At 39.2% G+C, this 17,923-nt stretch overlaps 1 protein-coding gene across 1 annotated transcript in view; it reads left to right on the forward strand.

The window, feature by feature from the left end:
• Nucleotides 1-17,923, forward strand: part of smc1a (structural maintenance of chromosomes 1A) — a 37,759-nt gene that overhangs the window by 13,779 nt on the left and 6,057 nt on the right. The window contains exons 2-20 of the mRNA XM_051933324.1: nucleotides 2,862-3,050; nucleotides 3,149-3,261; nucleotides 3,552-3,755; nucleotides 3,988-4,226; nucleotides 8,746-9,004; nucleotides 10,493-10,633; nucleotides 10,965-11,051; nucleotides 11,135-11,338; nucleotides 11,523-11,708; nucleotides 13,873-14,052; nucleotides 14,186-14,332; nucleotides 15,039-15,176; nucleotides 15,544-15,660; nucleotides 15,830-15,936; nucleotides 16,037-16,178; nucleotides 16,888-17,033; nucleotides 17,162-17,315; nucleotides 17,530-17,643; nucleotides 17,728-17,884. Coding sequence (XP_051789284.1) covers nucleotides 2,862-3,050; nucleotides 3,149-3,261; nucleotides 3,552-3,755; nucleotides 3,988-4,226; nucleotides 8,746-9,004; nucleotides 10,493-10,633; nucleotides 10,965-11,051; nucleotides 11,135-11,338; nucleotides 11,523-11,708; nucleotides 13,873-14,052; nucleotides 14,186-14,332; nucleotides 15,039-15,176; nucleotides 15,544-15,660; nucleotides 15,830-15,936; nucleotides 16,037-16,178; nucleotides 16,888-17,033; nucleotides 17,162-17,315; nucleotides 17,530-17,643; nucleotides 17,728-17,884 — 3,024 coding nt within the window. The remainder of the gene's footprint in view (nucleotides 1-2,861; nucleotides 3,051-3,148; nucleotides 3,262-3,551; nucleotides 3,756-3,987; nucleotides 4,227-8,745; nucleotides 9,005-10,492; nucleotides 10,634-10,964; nucleotides 11,052-11,134; nucleotides 11,339-11,522; nucleotides 11,709-13,872; nucleotides 14,053-14,185; nucleotides 14,333-15,038; nucleotides 15,177-15,543; nucleotides 15,661-15,829; nucleotides 15,937-16,036; nucleotides 16,179-16,887; nucleotides 17,034-17,161; nucleotides 17,316-17,529; nucleotides 17,644-17,727; nucleotides 17,885-17,923) is intronic.

Below are 17,923 nucleotides of genomic sequence, written 5' to 3' on the forward strand. Positions count from 1 at the left end.
GGGAACCGACAATAGCTAGTTGCAGTGTTCAGTGAATGTACAGTGATCCCTCCTCAATCGCGGCGGTTGCGTACCAGAACCCCCCACGAGAGGTGAAAATCTGCGAAGTAAAAACCATATGTTTATATGGTTATTTTTATATTGTCATGCTTGGGTCACAGATTTGCACAGAAACACAGGAGGTTGTAGAGAGACAGGAACTTTATTCAAACACTGCAATCAAACATTTGTTTCTTTTTCAAAAGTTTAAACGTGCTCCTTCTCACAATTAAAAGAATGCAAACATATCTTCCTCTTCAAAGGAGTGCGCGTCAGGAGCAGAGAATGTCAGAGAGAGAGAGAAAAGCAAACAATCAAAAACCGATAGGTGCTGTTCGAGCTTTTAAGTATGCAAAGCGCCGTGTGGGAAGCATATCGCTTGACAAAGCAGCCGCAAGTAAGCCCAGCAAGGAAGGGAGCAATGTGATGGTAGTCTTTCAGCATTTTTTTAGACCAGCATCCGTATCCTCAAGGGGTTCGAACAGCCCCCCTGCTCACACCCCCTCCGTCAGGAGCAGAGAATGTCAGAGCGAGAGAGAGAGAAAAGAAAACAATCAAATATCAATAGGTGCTGTTTGGGCTTTTAAGTATGTGAAGCGCCGTGCGGGAAGCATATCGCTTGACAAAGCAGCCATAAGTAAGCCCAGCAAGGAAGAGAGCAATATGAAGGTAGTCTTTCAGGGTTTTTTGAGGAGCGTCCGTATCCTCTAGGGGTGCGAACAGCCCCCCTGCTCACAATATATTTGAGGAGTTTAATACGTAATACGTGCTCTGATTGGGTAGCTTCTCAGCCATCTGCCAATAGCGTCTCTTGTATGAAATCAACTGGGCAAACCAACTGAGGAAGCATGTACCAGAAATTAAAACCCATTCAGTGGACCCATTGTCCACTGAAACCCACAAACCAGCGAAAAATCCACGATATATATTTAAATATGCTTACATATAAAATCTGTGATAGAGTGAAGCTGCGAAAGTCGTAGCGCAATATAGCGAGGGATTACTGTACGTCGCTGAATATAAGTGGCTCCTACATGCTTGCAAATGTCACTGGGAAACGACTACTGTATAGCCGGTTGTGGCGGCTTAAGAAGGATTAAGAAGAACAAAACGGAAAACACGAGAACACTCAGCTGGAGATGCATCACAGGGCAGCAGTCAATCAGCAGCAAGGAGAAATGAATAACACTGTAGCAGTCCGGTGTCGCTAAGATTCACACCGTCGAGAAGACGGTGATTTATTTATTTTTATGGTGGAGATTCCAGGGACGCACCCAGCCTTGACCCGACCCGCACACACTCACAAACAGAGACAAAAACAAAGCAAACCGGTAATCAAACAGCAAATAAAGAATGTAATGAAAACAACGATACCACCCCTGTTTCCCTTACGGCGATTACACATTAAATACAACAAAGCACCAACAAAACACACACAGTAAAGTCCATGAAAAACGGCAACGGATGAAATGTAATGATGAAAATAGATAGTCCAGAGATTCGCATGTTGAATGGGAATGTAAAGATAGTCCTACCGGTAGTTCCTGAATGGGTGAAGATGGGTGGATGGGTTCAGGAGCTCTCCTTTCTTCACAGGATAGCAATGAATCCACCTACAGTCCTCATGTACACAGGCAGACGGCAGACAATCCAGACCCCAACCATGAAACGATCCAGGACGAAACGAATAAGTACTGGTAACCCAACAGAAGGCAGGCAGAGAGACAGGAACTTGAAACACAAACTACAAAAACTTTTTTTTTGTCTTTTGGTCACCGGCCCCCTATTTCAAAGACTCGCTGACATCCTTTGACCCCAAGAGCCCCTGCACCCTCAGCAGAAGACCACTGCAAGGACTGCTGGGAGTTACAGTTTCAAATTCTAGTAGAGTACGCTCTCGGATTGGCTACTTTCACCATACCAAGCCGCGTTTTCCTCTACGGTTGCTTCTTGTTCTCTCTACAGTGCAGTATTGCCACTTAAAAAAGCCATAAAAAATTGCGGAGGATATTTGCGGTTTCTGCTAACAATTATTAGTTAGGTTGTAAGGAAAAACCCGCAAACGACTGAGGCCGTGAACCCTGAACTGTATCTTCGCGGTTCTAAGGAAAAACCTGCAAACGACTGAGGCCACGAACCCTGAACCGCATCTTCGCGGGGGTCTACTGTATTGACATTTGTTGAACTACTGCAAATAGACAGGCAAGTAACTTGTGGTGATTGACCTAGTTTTGAATTGTGATAACAAAGCAGACACACCAACACATTTTTATTGTATTTTTTATTTTCAGTAGTTATTTCACGAGGAGTGTTAGATCTGAGAAGCAAACTCAGTTTATTTCAGTTTATATTGTATTTTTGCAATAAAATGTGTAAGGAGAAAACATTTGTAAAAGCCCCATATTCTGATTTCTGAAATACAATGACTTTAATAATTTGTAAGCTTCCTAATTGCAGGATTCAAAATCTGCCAGTATTTATTATATTTTGTAATTAACTATAGAACCTGTGAGCATTGGTATATAAGAGATTGTTACCTTCTATGAAATAGCATCCTATCAGGGTTGGTCCTTGCCTTGTTCCTGGTGCTGGGATAGACTTTGGGTCCCTGTGATCCTAAAATTGGATTATTTGGCTTCAGCAAATGAATCGAAGAAATAAATATTTGTAGACACTGTGAATAATTGAACATAAATCACATGATTCCTTGAATAAGTAAAGATCAATAGTTTCCATTTTTCAAACTATTGTTCCTTTTACGAAGGAATTTATTTCATCCCCCACTTGCTTGACTTTTAACTTCTTGTTTCATCATAACCTAGGAAAATCCAACTTAATGGATGCCATAAGTTTTGTGCTGGCAGAGAAGACCAGCAACCTGCGTGTGAAGACCCTTAAGGATCTGATCCATGGAGCTCCAGTTGGAAAGCCTGCCGCAAACCGTGCTTATGTTAGCATGGTTTACTGTGAAGACAGTGGTGAAGAAAGGAGCTTCAGTCGTGTAATCGTAGGTAAGCAAATTCATGGCTTACGTTCACCAGACCTTATTCATTTGTATTTAGAGACAGTTGTGCCTACAGACTCAAGATGCATTTCTTTTTTCTTGCAGGGAGCTCTTCAGAGTATCGGATTAACAACAAAGTAGTAGGACTGAGTGATTACAGTGAAGAACTTGAGAAGTTAGGGATTCTCATCAAGGCCAGGAACTTCCTTGTCTTTCAGGTAATGAGTTTGTTTTGCCCTTGGAAACGGCCTGCCTTCCATTATTACCTCCAGAGCAAGAATGAATACTATTTTTAGCAATATGACTTTTAACACTTGAATTAAACTGCATTTAAGTACAGTGCTTGTGCAACAATGCACAACTTAGGGGAATTACATTTACTGATCTATTTGCAGATGGTAACTTTCAACTTTTATGATTTAGTTCACATAGAACTTCACTCCTAGCATTTAACAAAAAAAGTGAGCGCTAGTAAAACATTATCCTCATCCTTAATCATGGTTTTTAGGGAGCAGTAGAATCCATTGCCATGAAAAACCCTAAGGAAAGGACAGCACTGTTTGAGGAGATATCCCGTTCTGGTGAGCTTGCCCAAGAATATGATAAGAGAAAGAAAGAAATGGTAAAGGCTGAAGAGGACACACAGTTCAATTATCATCGTAAGAAGAACATTGCTGCTGAGCGAAAGGAGGCTAAGCAGGAAAAAGAAGAGGTAAAGTGACAACTGGGGAAAAAAATTAGATTTTTTAATGAATATATTTGCTTTTTATATTTAATAATAAGACCTATAGCAGCAATAATAATCCTGTTTTGTACTTAGAGTTTTTGTTTATTGTGATAGTAGTTTATTTAGTAAGTCTTAGTAAAACTGTAACTGAGATTTATGATTAATAATTGTCTTTGTTACATTGCACTTGAACTTCATTCTGTCTGTGCTGTGGTAGGCTGAACGATATCAACGCCTGAAGGATGAGCTAGTACGTGCTAACATCCAGCTGCAGCTTTTTAAACTGTACCATAATGAAAGTGAAATTGAAAAATTGAATAAGGAACTAGTCCAGCGTAACAAGGAAATTGAAAAGGATCGAAAGAAAATGGATCGGGTTGAAGAGGAACTGAAAGAAAAGAAGAAAGAATTGGGACGTCTGATGCGAGAGCAACAAACAGTGGAAAAGGAAATCAAGTGAGAATTACTTGCTTTGTTTATGTATAATGTAGGGTTTTCAAAAGTATCAAATATCAATAAGTATCAATTTTAACATTTTAAAATGACTTCAGTACTTACTTTTCATGCTATCAGTTCTACAGCCTGAATTGCGAATGCACTTCCTGTTGCAGCCCTGTTTCCACCCACTCACAGGTTTTAATATGACAACTTCAATGGCTTTGGAGCCTTCACTAGCACACTTAATTAACAAAGGGGGCAGCTGGAGTGGTGACTGTAATTAGAACAATCTATACAACAACAGGCCATTCATCCCAGCAAAGCTCGCCAGTCCTATTCACTTAATTCTCCAAAAAGAAAAAAAAACGTCAGGTTGAGTTTTTAGAAGTCCCTGAAGTCTTTACTCCCTGCCACACTACTTGGTAGCTTATTCCAAGTGTCTGTGGTTCTCTGTAAAGAAAAACGTACTAATATTTGTGTGAATTTTACCTTTTAACAAGTTTCCAATTGTGTCCCCGTGTTCTTGATGAACTCATTTTGTAATAACAGTCTCGATCCACTGTACTGATTCCCTTCATAATTTTAAACACTTGAATCAAGTCACCTGTTAATCTTCTTTTGCTTAAACTAAGAAGGCTCAAGCTCTTTTAATGTTTCTTCATAATTCATTCCCTGTAGCTCAGGAGTTAAACCTAGTCACTCTTCTCCTGGCCTCTTCTAGTGCTGCCATGTCCTTTTTTGTAGCTTGGAGACCAAAACTGCACACAGTACTCTAGATGAGGCTTCACCAGTGCATTACAAAGCTTGAGCACAACCTCCTTGGACATGTAGTGTACACACCGTGCTATATTACCTAATATTCTGTTAGCCTTTTTAATGGCTTCTGAACACTGGAATTTGATAACTTCCACTACGACTCCTAAATCCTTCTCATAAGGTGTACTTTCGATTTTCAGACCCTTCCGTTGTGTATTCAAACCTAATGATTTTTTACTTCCTATGTGTAATTCTTTACATTTATTGATGTTAAACTTCATCTGCCACAAATCTGCGAGACCTGTATGCTGTCCAAGTCCCTCTGTAATGATTTAATTAACTCCATATTATCTGCCAGTCCACCTATCTTGGTACCATCTGTAAACTTAACCAGCTTATTACTTTGTGATGTGGGATTCCCTGTCTTGCACCCCAAAACACGAGGCTCAATCGTAGTACTTTAGCAAAACCAGCTTTTTTCCACTTGAAACAGGAACAACACGGTTATTTATTGTAGTGGGATCTACCACTCTCCTATACATAGCCACAAAACTCAGGCAGTGTCATGGCCAGGTTAGTGGCCAAGCAATACTGTTCCCTGCATTTATAATGTTCCTTGCATCAACCATCAATGATGGTGCATATAGTGCAACCGCGGTCGGTTCAGATTTGCTTTTGCAGCGAGCCATTGCAACGTTGGGAGCCTGCGATTGCCCTGGCAACCAATAAGCTGTCTTCCATAGACGCGGTGATAGTGCTTCGGGATGCTTTTCGGCGTATTGTCCCATTGATGGGGAGTCCCAAAAGATTTTAGAAACCTTACAAGCCAGGCTTGGCTAGGCGGGAAAGAATGTCGGCATTGGTGTGTGCAGCCTTGGGACGGTGGCGAACATGAAAAGCAAAATCCTACAAACTGATAGCACCAAGTGAGCTGGCCATTCGTATCCTTCTGTTGTCCCCAGAGATAGTAACGGAGGGCTTCGACTACCCACTTAATCGCTAAACACTCCTTTTCAATAGTCGAATAATTTTGCTCCCTGGGTAGCAGCTTTCTGCTGAGAAACGTGATGAGGTGTTCTTCCCCCTCAAAACATTGTGAGAGCACCGCTCCTAAACCGAAAGCGCTAGCATCTGTTTGCAGAATAAATTCCTTCGAAAAGTCTGGATTGTGCACAACCGGGAATGATGATAAAGTGGCTTTTACGTCTGCGAAACCTCTCTCACAGGTGTCGGTCTAGACAACACTACAATTTTTCTGCCCTTTGTCAAGCTAGTGAGGGGGTGGCCCAATGCGCAAAATTGGGAATGAACCACCTGTAATACACAGTGAGCCAGATGAAGGCACAAACCTACTTCTGTGTTTCGGGACAGGGATATGCAAGCACCTCCCCCACCTTGTCCATTTGATGCTTGTGTAAACCCTTCCCTATTACACAGCAGTTTACTTTGACTGTTGTCTTATAAGGGATCTGCTGCAGCAAGAGCCTGAAGAAGGGGCCTGAGTTGCCTCGAAAGCTTGCATATTGTAATCTTTTTAGTTAGCCAATAAAAGGTGTCATTTTGCTTGGCTTTTCTCTAAAAAATCTTATAACTGGAAGTTGGACTTCTTGTCTTTGACAGGGCTCCTGGAATGATGTTCAAGCCAGTTTTAGGCGAGCACAAAGTTGCTCATACAGTTAGGTCCATAAATATTTGGACAGAGACAACTTTTTTCTAATTTTGGTTCTGTACATTACCACAATGAATTTTAAATGAAACAACTCAGATGCAGTTGAAGTGCAGACTTTCAGCTTTAATTCAGTGGGGTGAACAAAACAATTGCATAAAAATGTGAGGCAAACTAAAGCATTTTTTAACACAATCCCTTCATTTCAGGGGCTCAAAAGTAATTGGGCAATTGACTCAAAGGCTATTTCATGGGCAGGTGTGGGCAAGTCCGTCGTTATGTCATTATCAATTAAGCAGATAAAAAGCCTGGAGTTGATTTGAGGTGTGGTGCTTGCATGTGGAAGATTTTGCTGTAAACAGACAACATGCGGTCAAAGGAGCTCTCCATGCAGGTGAAAGAAGCCATCCTTAAGCTGCGAAAACAGAAAAAAACCATCCGAGAAATTGCTACAATATTACGAGTGGCAAAATCTGCAGTTTGGTACATTCTGAGAAAGAAAGCAAGCACTGGTGAACTCAGCAACGCAAAAAGACCTGGACGTCCACGGAAGACAACAGTGGTGGATGATCGCAGAATCATTTCCATGGTGAAGGGAAACGCCTTCACAACAGCCAACCAAGTGAACAACACTCTCCAGGGGGTAGGCGTATCGATATCCAAGTCTACCATAAAGAGAAGACTGCATGAAAGTAAATACAGAGGGTGCACTGCAAGGTTCAAGCCACTCATAAGCCTCAAGAATAGAAAGGCTAGATTGGACTTTGCTAAAGAACATCTAAAGAAGCCAGCACAGTTCTGGAAAAACATTCTTTGGGTAGATGAAACCAAGATCAACCTCTACCAGAATGATGGCAAGAAAAAAGTATGGAGAAGGCATGGAACAGCTCATTATCCAAAGCATACCACAACATCTGTAAAACACGGTGGAGGCAGTGTGATGGCTTGGGTGTGCATGGCTGCCAGTGGCACTGGGACACTAGTGTTTTTTGATGATGTGACACAGGACAGAAGCAGCCGAATGAATTCTGAGGTGTTCACAGAGACATACTGTCTGCTCAAATCCAGCTAAATGCAGTCAAATTGATTGGGCGGCGTTTCATGATACAGATGGACAGTGACCCAAAACATACAGCCAAAGCAACCCAAGAGTTTATTAAAGCAAAGAAGTGGAAAATTCTTGAATGGCCAAGTCAGTCACCTGATCTTAACCCAATTGAGCATGCATTTCACTTGTTGAAGACTAAACTTCAGACAAAAAGGCCCACAAACAAACAGAAACTGAAAGCCGCTGCAGTAAAGGCCTGGCAGAGCATTAAAAAGGAGGAAACCCAGCATCTGGTAATGTCCATGAGTTCAAGACTTCAGGCTGTCATTGCCAGCAAAGGGTTTTCAACCAAGTATTAGAAATGAACATTTTATTTCCAGTTATTTAATTTGTCCAATTACTTTTGAGCCCCTGAAATAAAGGGATTGTGTTAAAAAAATGCTTTAGTTGCCACACATTTTTGTGCAATCGTTCTGTTCACCCCACTGAATTAAAGCTGAAAGTCTGCACTTCAACTGCATCTGAGTTGTTTCGTTTAAAATTCATTGTGGTAATGTACAGAACCAAAATTAGAAAAAAGTTGTCTCTGTCCAAATATTTATGGACCTAACTGTAAATGCCAAAAAATCCACACCAAACTTAAAATTACAATTTTCCCTACATAAAACTGAAGGCAGGCCATCTTGCCTCCCTTTTCCAGACCTTGCCAGCTTACTTGCCTACCCTTCACAGAGCTGTACCTCAAATGTGTCACAATTTGAACAACAGTAAAATACTTTTTAAAAAAGAGAGAGGCACTTACATTGATGCATACTTGCATTATGACATGAGAGCTTTGGAGAGTTATTAAAAAAAGTTAGTCTTTGAAATCCTACCTTTTCTTCCCACTGGCTACTTTATTTTTTGGATCTTCTTGTGTTGGATAACTGCTTTAGTCTTTTTTGGACAGACTTCAGTTGAAGTGTACATAATATACATTGTGAGATTCAGAGATGAATAATGCAGTAAAGTTAAATGAATACACAAACTTTCAACACATTGAATAATGGTGTATTTGATTTACACAGAGAGAAAGATTCTGAATTGAACCAGAAGCGCCCTCAGTACATAAAGGCCAAGGAGAACACATCACACAAAATCAAGAAGCTGGAAGCAGCTCGCAAATCCTTGCAGAATGCTCAAAAGCAATATAAGAAGCGCAAAGCGGACATGGATGAGTTGGAAAAGGAGATGGGAGCTGTGGAGAAGGCCAGGCAAGAGTTTGAGGAACGCATGGAGGAAGAGGCCCAGAGTCAAGGACAGGATCTTACCTTGGAGGAGAACCAAGTAAGTATGGCAGATAATCTACTTAACTTTTCCTACCTGGGAAATAATAAACATCATCAAAGATTGTCATACTAGTACACGTAAATTTACTAGTTGTGTCAATAAAATACCTTCTTATGACAGTTTAACTGTAAAATATGCCTTAATAACAACACCACCTCAGCACTTTGTTGTATTTTTCATGTATTAAATAGGTGGTTAAGAGGACTAGATAAATCAAAATCCTACTGCATACATAAATATATTTAGAGTGTTATGTACATTAATTCAGATGTAAATGACACTAACCACTGTTCTAAATTCATGGGTACTGTGAAGTTGATGTGTCATTAATAACATGTTTGCATACGAAATACATGCATGTTAAAATAGCAGAATTAAGTGTGTTATAGCGTGTATGTGCCATTCAATGAACTAGTATGCTATCAAGCATTAGTTCCTGCCTTTTATTCCCATTGCTGATGGGGAAAATATGTAGGTGTATGCAAAGTAAAAGCCAAATTCAGCAATGGTATGAATATGCTTCCTTAAAAGATGCATTACATTGAGCTGTTACTTAAAAAAAATACATAGAAGAAATAGGTGCAAAATCGTGTCTACAATTAATTGGGAGCTGTTTTTTGCAATACTCCTTATGCAGTATTCTGCACTGTTTAATGATTGTTGCTTTGGTGGCAAAAATGACACAACATATGGATAAGATATGCTGCTTGTGCCCATTTGAGATTTCTGATGTGTATCTCTAGGATTATAAAAGAGCACCTGATGTTTATAAGTAATGGTAAAATGTATATATATATATATAATATATATTATTTATTTATATATATATATATATATATAAAATACACACACTCACTCGCTGGCGGCTTTATTAGGTACAGCTCACTAGTACTTGTTTGGACCCCCTTTTGACTTCAGAACTTGGGGATTTTGGTATATATTGACATGATAACAGCACACAGTTGCTGCAGATTTTTCTGTGTGCACATCCATGGTGTGACTCACCTGTTTTACCACATCCCAAAGGTGCTCTGTTGGGTTTGGTTCTGGGGCCTCATGTCTAATGTTGTTAGTAGAATTCCTATTAAAACATGGTGTACAGACAAAACTGGAAATGTGCGTATGTACAAAAAAAATTCAAATACATTAAACTATGCATACTTGTTGGTAATGGTTTTATGATGTTTTGGGTAATTTTTAAACTTGCCTTGAAAATTTACCTCTTTACTGGTATTTAAATTTTCAGTGGTGTTTTTTTTTTTTTTTCTTTTCTTCAAACATTTTCTTTAATCTTTTCATGGATTTGCATTAAATGTTTGCATGTGTTGAGACAAGAGATTCCATGTTTACACAAAATGTGAAGTCTAAATGTAGTGAATGCATTTTATAGGCAGGAGCTGCCATCTGTCTAATAGACAGTTACATCCACTATGTAAACTTCTTATACCAACCATGATAAGTCTCTAGTCATTTTTTCATCTTTAGGTTAAACAATATCATCGACTTAAAGAAGAGGCCAGTAAACGTGCTGCCACACTTGCCCAGGAGTTAGAAAAGTTCAATCGTGATCAAAAGGCAGACCAGGACCGACTTGACCTAGAAGAGAGGAAGAAAATAGAAACAGAGGTAAATTATTTTCTTGTTGCTTGGTTTTGTCAGCCGTCTTTGGTTTTAGTGCATTAATTGTGCTTATGGTTTTTCAGGGCAGTCTTAAGATGCCTTAGAGGGTCTCTGCTACATGATTTATACCATGTGTATAGTGCCCCATGTGAGACATGAAGCTGTGCTTGGATAAATCAAGTAATAATATCTGAATTAGACCTTTGAATCTTCAGCAGCATTTGTGTTATTTGCCAGATATATCTTACTGAATTTCTTTTTTTCATATTTAATGTGCAGTTTTATATGGTGTTAATGTTTTTAACCTACCTTCTTTTGCTTATTTTCTTTATTCCAGGCAAAAATAAAACAAAAGATCAGAGAGATTGAAGAAAATCAAAAGAGAATAGAGAAACTTGAAGATTACATTGCTACCAGCAGGCGAGTGTCTCCCTTGCATTCATTTTGCATTCCTTTTTCCTTGCACTGCTTCCTTTTCATGTGTATTCCTTGTCATAATTTAGGCAGTCTCTTGATGAGCAGAAAAAGCTGGAGGAAGAACTGACAGAAGAAGTGGAACTGGCTAAAAGGCGAATTGATGAAATCAATATGGAACTGAACCAGGTCATGGAGCAGCTAGGTGATGCGAGAATTGACCGGCAGGAGAGCAGCAGGCAACAGCGCAAAGCAGAGATCATGGAAAGCATTAAGAGGCTCTACCCTGGCTCTGTGGTGAGAACGGACTTGCTTAAGATTGGTATTTGTTTCAGCTATGATGATGAAATAGTATAAGCTGTTATTATGTTTTTGGGTACTATAGGTCTTGTTACATAATGCAATATGTAAAGTTCTGTGTTTCTAATTTAAAATATATGTCTATTATTCAACGATTTTTATGCTCCCTGTCTCTACACAGTATGGCCGGCTAATCGATTTGTGTCAGCCTACACAGAAGAAATATCAGATTGCTGTTACTAAAGTCCTGGGTAAAAACATGGATGCTATCATTGTGGATTCAGAGAAAACTGGAAGGGACTGCATTCAGTACATCAAAGAGCAACGGGGAGAGCCAGAGACATTTCTGCCACTGGACTACTTGGAGGTGAAGTACCGCACTTAAGAATATTATTTTATCTTAACCCTTAAACCGCCCGAACCGGCTATAATCCATTCCCAATGCAATTTGCCAGCATGCCGGAGCCGAGTATATTCGGCGACGTACATTCATTGAACGCCGCAACCAGCTATAGTCGCTTTCCAGTGCAATTTGCCAGCATGCCGGAGTTGATCAGTCTGTGCCATATATTCGTTGAGCAGCCAGCTTATGACCACTGCCGGTCCCAGTAGAACTGCAGCATCACTGTACCTGGGATTCAGCCGCTGTACTAGACTAGCCTGCGAGCATCAGCGCTTACCTGTGTGTGCTTGTGTGCAGCCAGTTCAAGTGCAGTTGGATCGGTGATTTACTGAATTTCATCAATAGCGTCAGTTGCACCTTCTACATATAATAATAGATTGTTGCAGTAGTTTAATAGTTTTACAGTTCATTGCCAGTGTGTAAAATGATCAGTGTTGCAGTTATTGTGATGCTCTTTGCATGAAAAAAAATGTGTTCCATTAAAATTTCACATTTTCTTTGTGAATTGTGATGTTTACTTAACTCTTTTAGGGCTAATTTTTTTTTTTTTGTTTCTTTTCTCCCAGGGCTGAATATTTTTCCAAAAACTAACATTTTTTAAAAAAGAACACAAAGCAATTGTTTAACATATCAAATCAACAAAAAATATTTACTTTTGACAAATGTTACTGTCTTGCATGTTGTATGAGCCTGCATACTCTATGATTTCACATACATTTAACACAGCAAAGTCCTGCAAAGTCTGATCTCGCTCAAAACAGCCAATTTCAGTCATTGCCACATTGCACTCCTTACAATATGTGTTGCTTTGGTGCCTATTTTTCAATTGTCTGTTGCTGCACTTTCTCACATATATTGTTAGTGTGTACTGTAGAGAGACAAGTCACCCTTTTGCCATCGTGCCATGCCACTGTCACCAAGTTTTCTGCCTGCATGAAAACCATATTGTCACCTCTTTTCATCTTCTGAAACTTTATGAACTTTATGTATGGCATTATAGCCTGGCTCACCCCATGGGATTTGCTTCTGTTTATTACAGAAGTGAATAAAACTTTGCAGCATCACGTACCTATCACCACGCTGCATAACCTGTCCAAAGCCACCACGGGACAAAACACGTTTGGACCAATGCTCCCTGAAGTTATATCACCAGTTCTGTCCCATCTCTATTTGTAATGCCACAGTGCGCTTCATCTCGTCTTTTGTTGTGGGTTTCCACTTTGAAAAACGAGAATGCGATGCATACACAGCCCGCGATTCAAAAAAATTCTCTGCCTTCCTGTTTGTCTCGTCTGACAGTAGCTGAAAAGCAGCATCAGGAGAGAGCAGCCTGAAGTACAGCAGCTGGTGATCTGTCGTGTCCAACAGCAAGCCATGCCGTCTTGTAAACTCCGGTAGCCAGATCGGCTCTCAATGGATCAATGTCTGTGTATTTATCTCATGCGAACCTTGCCGTAGATGCATCGGCTGCGCGAAGGCACTCAACTGGCAGCAGATCCGCTGGCGCGGCATCGGCTGGTGTCTGATCAGCTGATGCCGGCTTCTTACTCTCTTGCTCGATCTCCTGATCACTGCCAATAAAATCCGATTCTGAAAAATCAAGAGTCCGACTCCGCAATAATGTGCAAAACATCGTCTGCCAAGTGTTTTCTTTTCTGCACTTCCTTCGCTCCCTTTTCACATGTCGGTGCCATCTTGCCATTGTTTACATTTCGCAACTCACGCACACGCAAGGTTTAGTTGCCGAGTCAACGAGTCTAGCATTCCTCCAAGCACAGAGGGAATGCCTGTGACGTGACAGTGAGATTTGTCGCCATTAACAGCTGATTGTCGCCCTCTATCCCTGGATGTCGACATTTGTCGACATTCGCCTTCAACCCCTCCTGTCGACAAAAGTCGACATCTGCCCTAAAAGAGTTAAAAAGTGCAGCAAAAAAAGTATTTGGCGTCCAGGGGTGCATTAACCCCCAAGTATGTGGCAATTTAAGGGTTAAGATCAATCTGTATATCTTTTTTTTTTTTTTTTTTTACAACAGCTATTTATATGTATAAAAAAAATGTTTGATCTTTAAAAAAAAATAAAAGTAATTGTACTATCTTCAACTTCATTCTTATTTCCTGATTACAGGTCAAACCAACTGATGAAAAGTTGAGAGAATTGCGAGGTGCAAAGCTGGTGATTGATGTCATCCGATATGAGCCACCCCACATCAAAAAAGCACTTCAGTATGCCTGTGGAAATGCTCTTGTTTGTGAGAATGTGGAGGATGCTCGTAGGATTGCATTTGGTGGGCCTCATAGACATAAGGTAAGATTAGATTATTCATTTGTGTATGTGTGTAAGTCTGATATTTGTGTGTCCTTGTGGCCATTAACCTGTTTTGCATTTTTTGGCATTAGCATTATTTAAGGGTTAAAGTTCATTTTCTTTGTTTCTTTAGACTGTTGCCCTTGATGGAACCCTGTTTCAGAAGTCTGGTGTTATTTCAGGGGGTGCCAGTGACCTCAAAGCAAAAGCTAGGAGGTGGGATGAAAAAGCAGTTGATAAGTTAAAGGACAAAAAAGAGAAACTTACAGAGGAATTGAAGGTATTATGACTAACACTTAGATTTTTCATAATCTTTACCTCGCTTTTTAATCCTACCTTATGCTGAGTTTATTTCTTAAGGTAATGAAATATAGCGTCCAATTTATGATACTTCTGGGTGTGTTAGAAGAATTTGTCCCTGCTAAATCAAGAAGTGCATTACAAAATTGGGAGGTTCAAGAGGGTGTCCTTTTTTCAATTCAGCAAAGAAATGAAGTGTTGGTGTGATGTGAACTTCAATTCCTGGGATGGAAATTTTGAGTAGCTGGTAGGATTAGAAGAAGCCAGTAACATAATTAACAGCTAGTGCAAGCCGAATTATTAACTGGTTATTTAATCATAACTAATTGAGAAGGTCTGGTTTTTATGTATATTGTGATGGGAAGGTCATAAATATTCATTCCCATTAGTGTTCGTAGCTATTGGGGATGTTCTCAGTTATAGCAGTTTTTGTAAAAATCATCTTATTATTTAGTGCCCTCTTTTACAGTTCATCTGGAGACATAAAGAAGACCAATGTTATATTGCACCTAATATTTCACTAATTTATAATTATGACAATATACCAGGGCTATATACAGAAATGTTTAGAGGTTAGGAGCCTCTAACTAGTCTTTTGTGAAGTTTTGATTTAATTTACTTGTTTGCCACACATGTTGTGTTTGATTGCTTATCTGGGGGTTGTTTGCGTTTTTGACTGCCAACAGGAGCAAATGAAGGCCAAACGCAAGGAGGCAGAACTCCGGCAGGTTCAGTCACAGGCTCATGGATTGCAGATGAGATTGAAGTACTCTCAGAGCGATTTGGAGCAGACAAAGACCAGACACCTTGCTCTTAACATGCAGGTATATGTTTAAGATGATCCATAGATTTGAGCTGGTTAATTTAAATTTTATGTTGTAATTCTATGGCTTAATGCAACTGCCATATATCTTAAACGTTAGAGTTAAATAATCTATGTTATGCTCTCCTCTGCATCGAAAAATTAATTTTGAAGACGTGCACACATTTATAGTTTTACAGATTTATTTATGTAGTTAAAGCAGAGGAATGTTTACTATTTGAATTAACCGGTGTCCTGTTCGTTGGGATTCCAAATCCTAGGCCACTTTGCCCGTTACAAAAAATTGGTAGAATTAAGTCTTGTGGATTTCATCACAGTATTGTAGACAACATAAACACATCCACATATATTTTGTTTCATATTTTCAGGAAAAATCCAAGCTGGAGAGTGAACTAGCCAACTTTGGGCCAAGAATCAATGACATTAAAAGAATCATCCAGTCACGTGAAAGAGAGATAAAGGAACTGCGTGATAGGATGAACCTGGTAACTCCTTCGAAAATTTCTTTTCTGTATTGCTGTACTAAACTAATATAGCTGACCTACATTTCAACTAAAACTGAGTACATGTAGACAAGGCTTGCTTGACTTTTAAACATTACTTAAAAATAATGTTTCAAAGCCCTTCAGGTCAGCCTTATTGGTTTTATTTTAGGTGGAAGATGAGGTATTCTTGGATTTCTGCAAAGAAATTGGTGTTCGTAATATTCGTGAGTTTGAGGAAGAGAAGGTTAAGAGACAAAATGAAATCGCTAAGAAACGGTAAGCTGGTGTGTTGCAATTTTGTTTTGTTTGGGGAAAAAAATTAAAAATTCTAAGACTAGTCATAATAAACGATTTCCTTATTCTTCATTCTCTTTAGCCTTGAATTTGAAACTCAGAAAACTAGACTTGGGATCCAGCTGGACTTTGAGAAGAACCAGCTGAAGGAAGACCAAGAAAAGGTGCACATGTGGGAGCAGACTGTAAAGAAGGATGAAAATGAGATAGAAAAAATGAAAAAAGTGAGTTTTTCTTAGGCTTTTTTTACATCCTTATATATTTCAACTTGATTCTTTGCAGAAACTGTGGTCCACAGGTGTCTCTAAATTATTTTAGCACTTATGGTGAACTTGTCTACTACATTTATAAAGTGTATAGTACAGCCAAATCTTAAGGAATTAATATTTCCACTCCTCAGTATTTGTCCTTTAGTGGAAGATGATTAAGGCAACTAGCACTTTTCAACTTAGCTATATAAGTTGCATATTGTAAAACTGACTCCATAACATAGAAGATAGTTCTGAATTAATACAATTGTACTCCTGGATTATCCAGTGATTTGAAGTGCTAACCCATATAAAGTTGTGGTGCTGTTGGTAAGATTGTGGTAAATTGTGGTATTGTTAGATTACATCTTCGCTACAAAGTATTACATCTTCGTATTTGCTGGTATTTTTTGTTTTTTCTAATGTAGTTAATGTAGTCTGAGTTAAGAAACGAGTACAACTACTTTGTAAGGCTTGAATTGATTAATCTGCATAAGTGCATCTCATTTTAAATAGTCTCCTCTGTTCTCCTGTTCTTATTATGAGATGAGAAGTTTAGGCATGAAATTGGGAGTTTGTATAGAAAACATGACCACAGCACGAATAAATGTGGCCAGTTCCTTGTCCCATTCTTAAACAAATTGAGATGGCTTCTAACATGGTATTTTTAACATTTGCTATTTAGGAAGAACAAAGACATATGAAAATCATTGATGAAACTATGGCACAGCTTCAGGATCTTAAAAACCAGCACTTGACGAAAAAATCAGAAGTCTCTGACAAGAACCACGAAATGGAAGAAATTAGGAAAAAATTGGGGGGTGCAAACAAGTTGGTTAATCATTTGCTCATTCTTCTTTTTTTAAGATTTCTTTTTAAGGTTAATAATAAATTTGCATTATGTTTGCACGTACTTTGGCAATGGTTGAATCAAATTTTTTACCCTCTCTTACTCGCAGAGAGATGACCCAGCTGCAGAAAGAGGTTACGGCTATTGAAACAAAGTTGGAGCAGAAGCGTAGTGACAGACATAATCTATTGCAAGCCTGTAAAATGCAGGACATTAAGCTTCCACTGAAATCTGGTACCATGGATGATATTAGCCAAGAGGAGGTATAGTATCAGTATGACAGTAATTTTGTTTGAAGGGAGGAGATGCTTAAATTGTTTTTATAAAAAAAACAAAAAAAACATGTCATTTACTTTGATGCAGTAGCCTATAGATTTAATTTAGCCTAATATTTACAAAGTTTTTAGGCGGGCACTGAAGACTAAACTGACAATATTTTAAGCCTTACTGTAGTTTTGTCTCTGTGTCATTCCTTAGAGTGTCTCTCAAGGGGAGGAATCTGCAAGCAGCTCTCAGAAGACATCTAGCACTGTACTAGCCAAAGAAGCTCTGATTGAGATTGACTATAGTGACTTATCTGAAGATCTAAAAGTAACTGATTATCTTTTCTTCTCTCTGCTGTTATTTTTCTATACATACGTCTGATGTGTTGACACTCAATGTTTATTTTTATAGGATCTTCAGACAGAAGATGAGATTAAGGCAGAAATGAATACTCTGCAGCAAAAACTAAATGAACAACAGAGTGTTCTGCAGAGGATTGCTGCCCCTAATATGAAGGCTATGGAGAAACTAGAAAGTGTCCGGGACAAGTTCCAGGAGACGAGTGATGGTACTATATGCAGAAATAGAAATTATTTTAACACTGTAA

This window comes from Erpetoichthys calabaricus, chromosome 11 (assembly GCF_900747795.2).
Source record: "Erpetoichthys calabaricus chromosome 11, fErpCal1.3, whole genome shotgun sequence".
In the NCBI taxonomy this organism is placed as follows: Eukaryota; Metazoa; Chordata; class Cladistia; order Polypteriformes; family Polypteridae; genus Erpetoichthys; species Erpetoichthys calabaricus.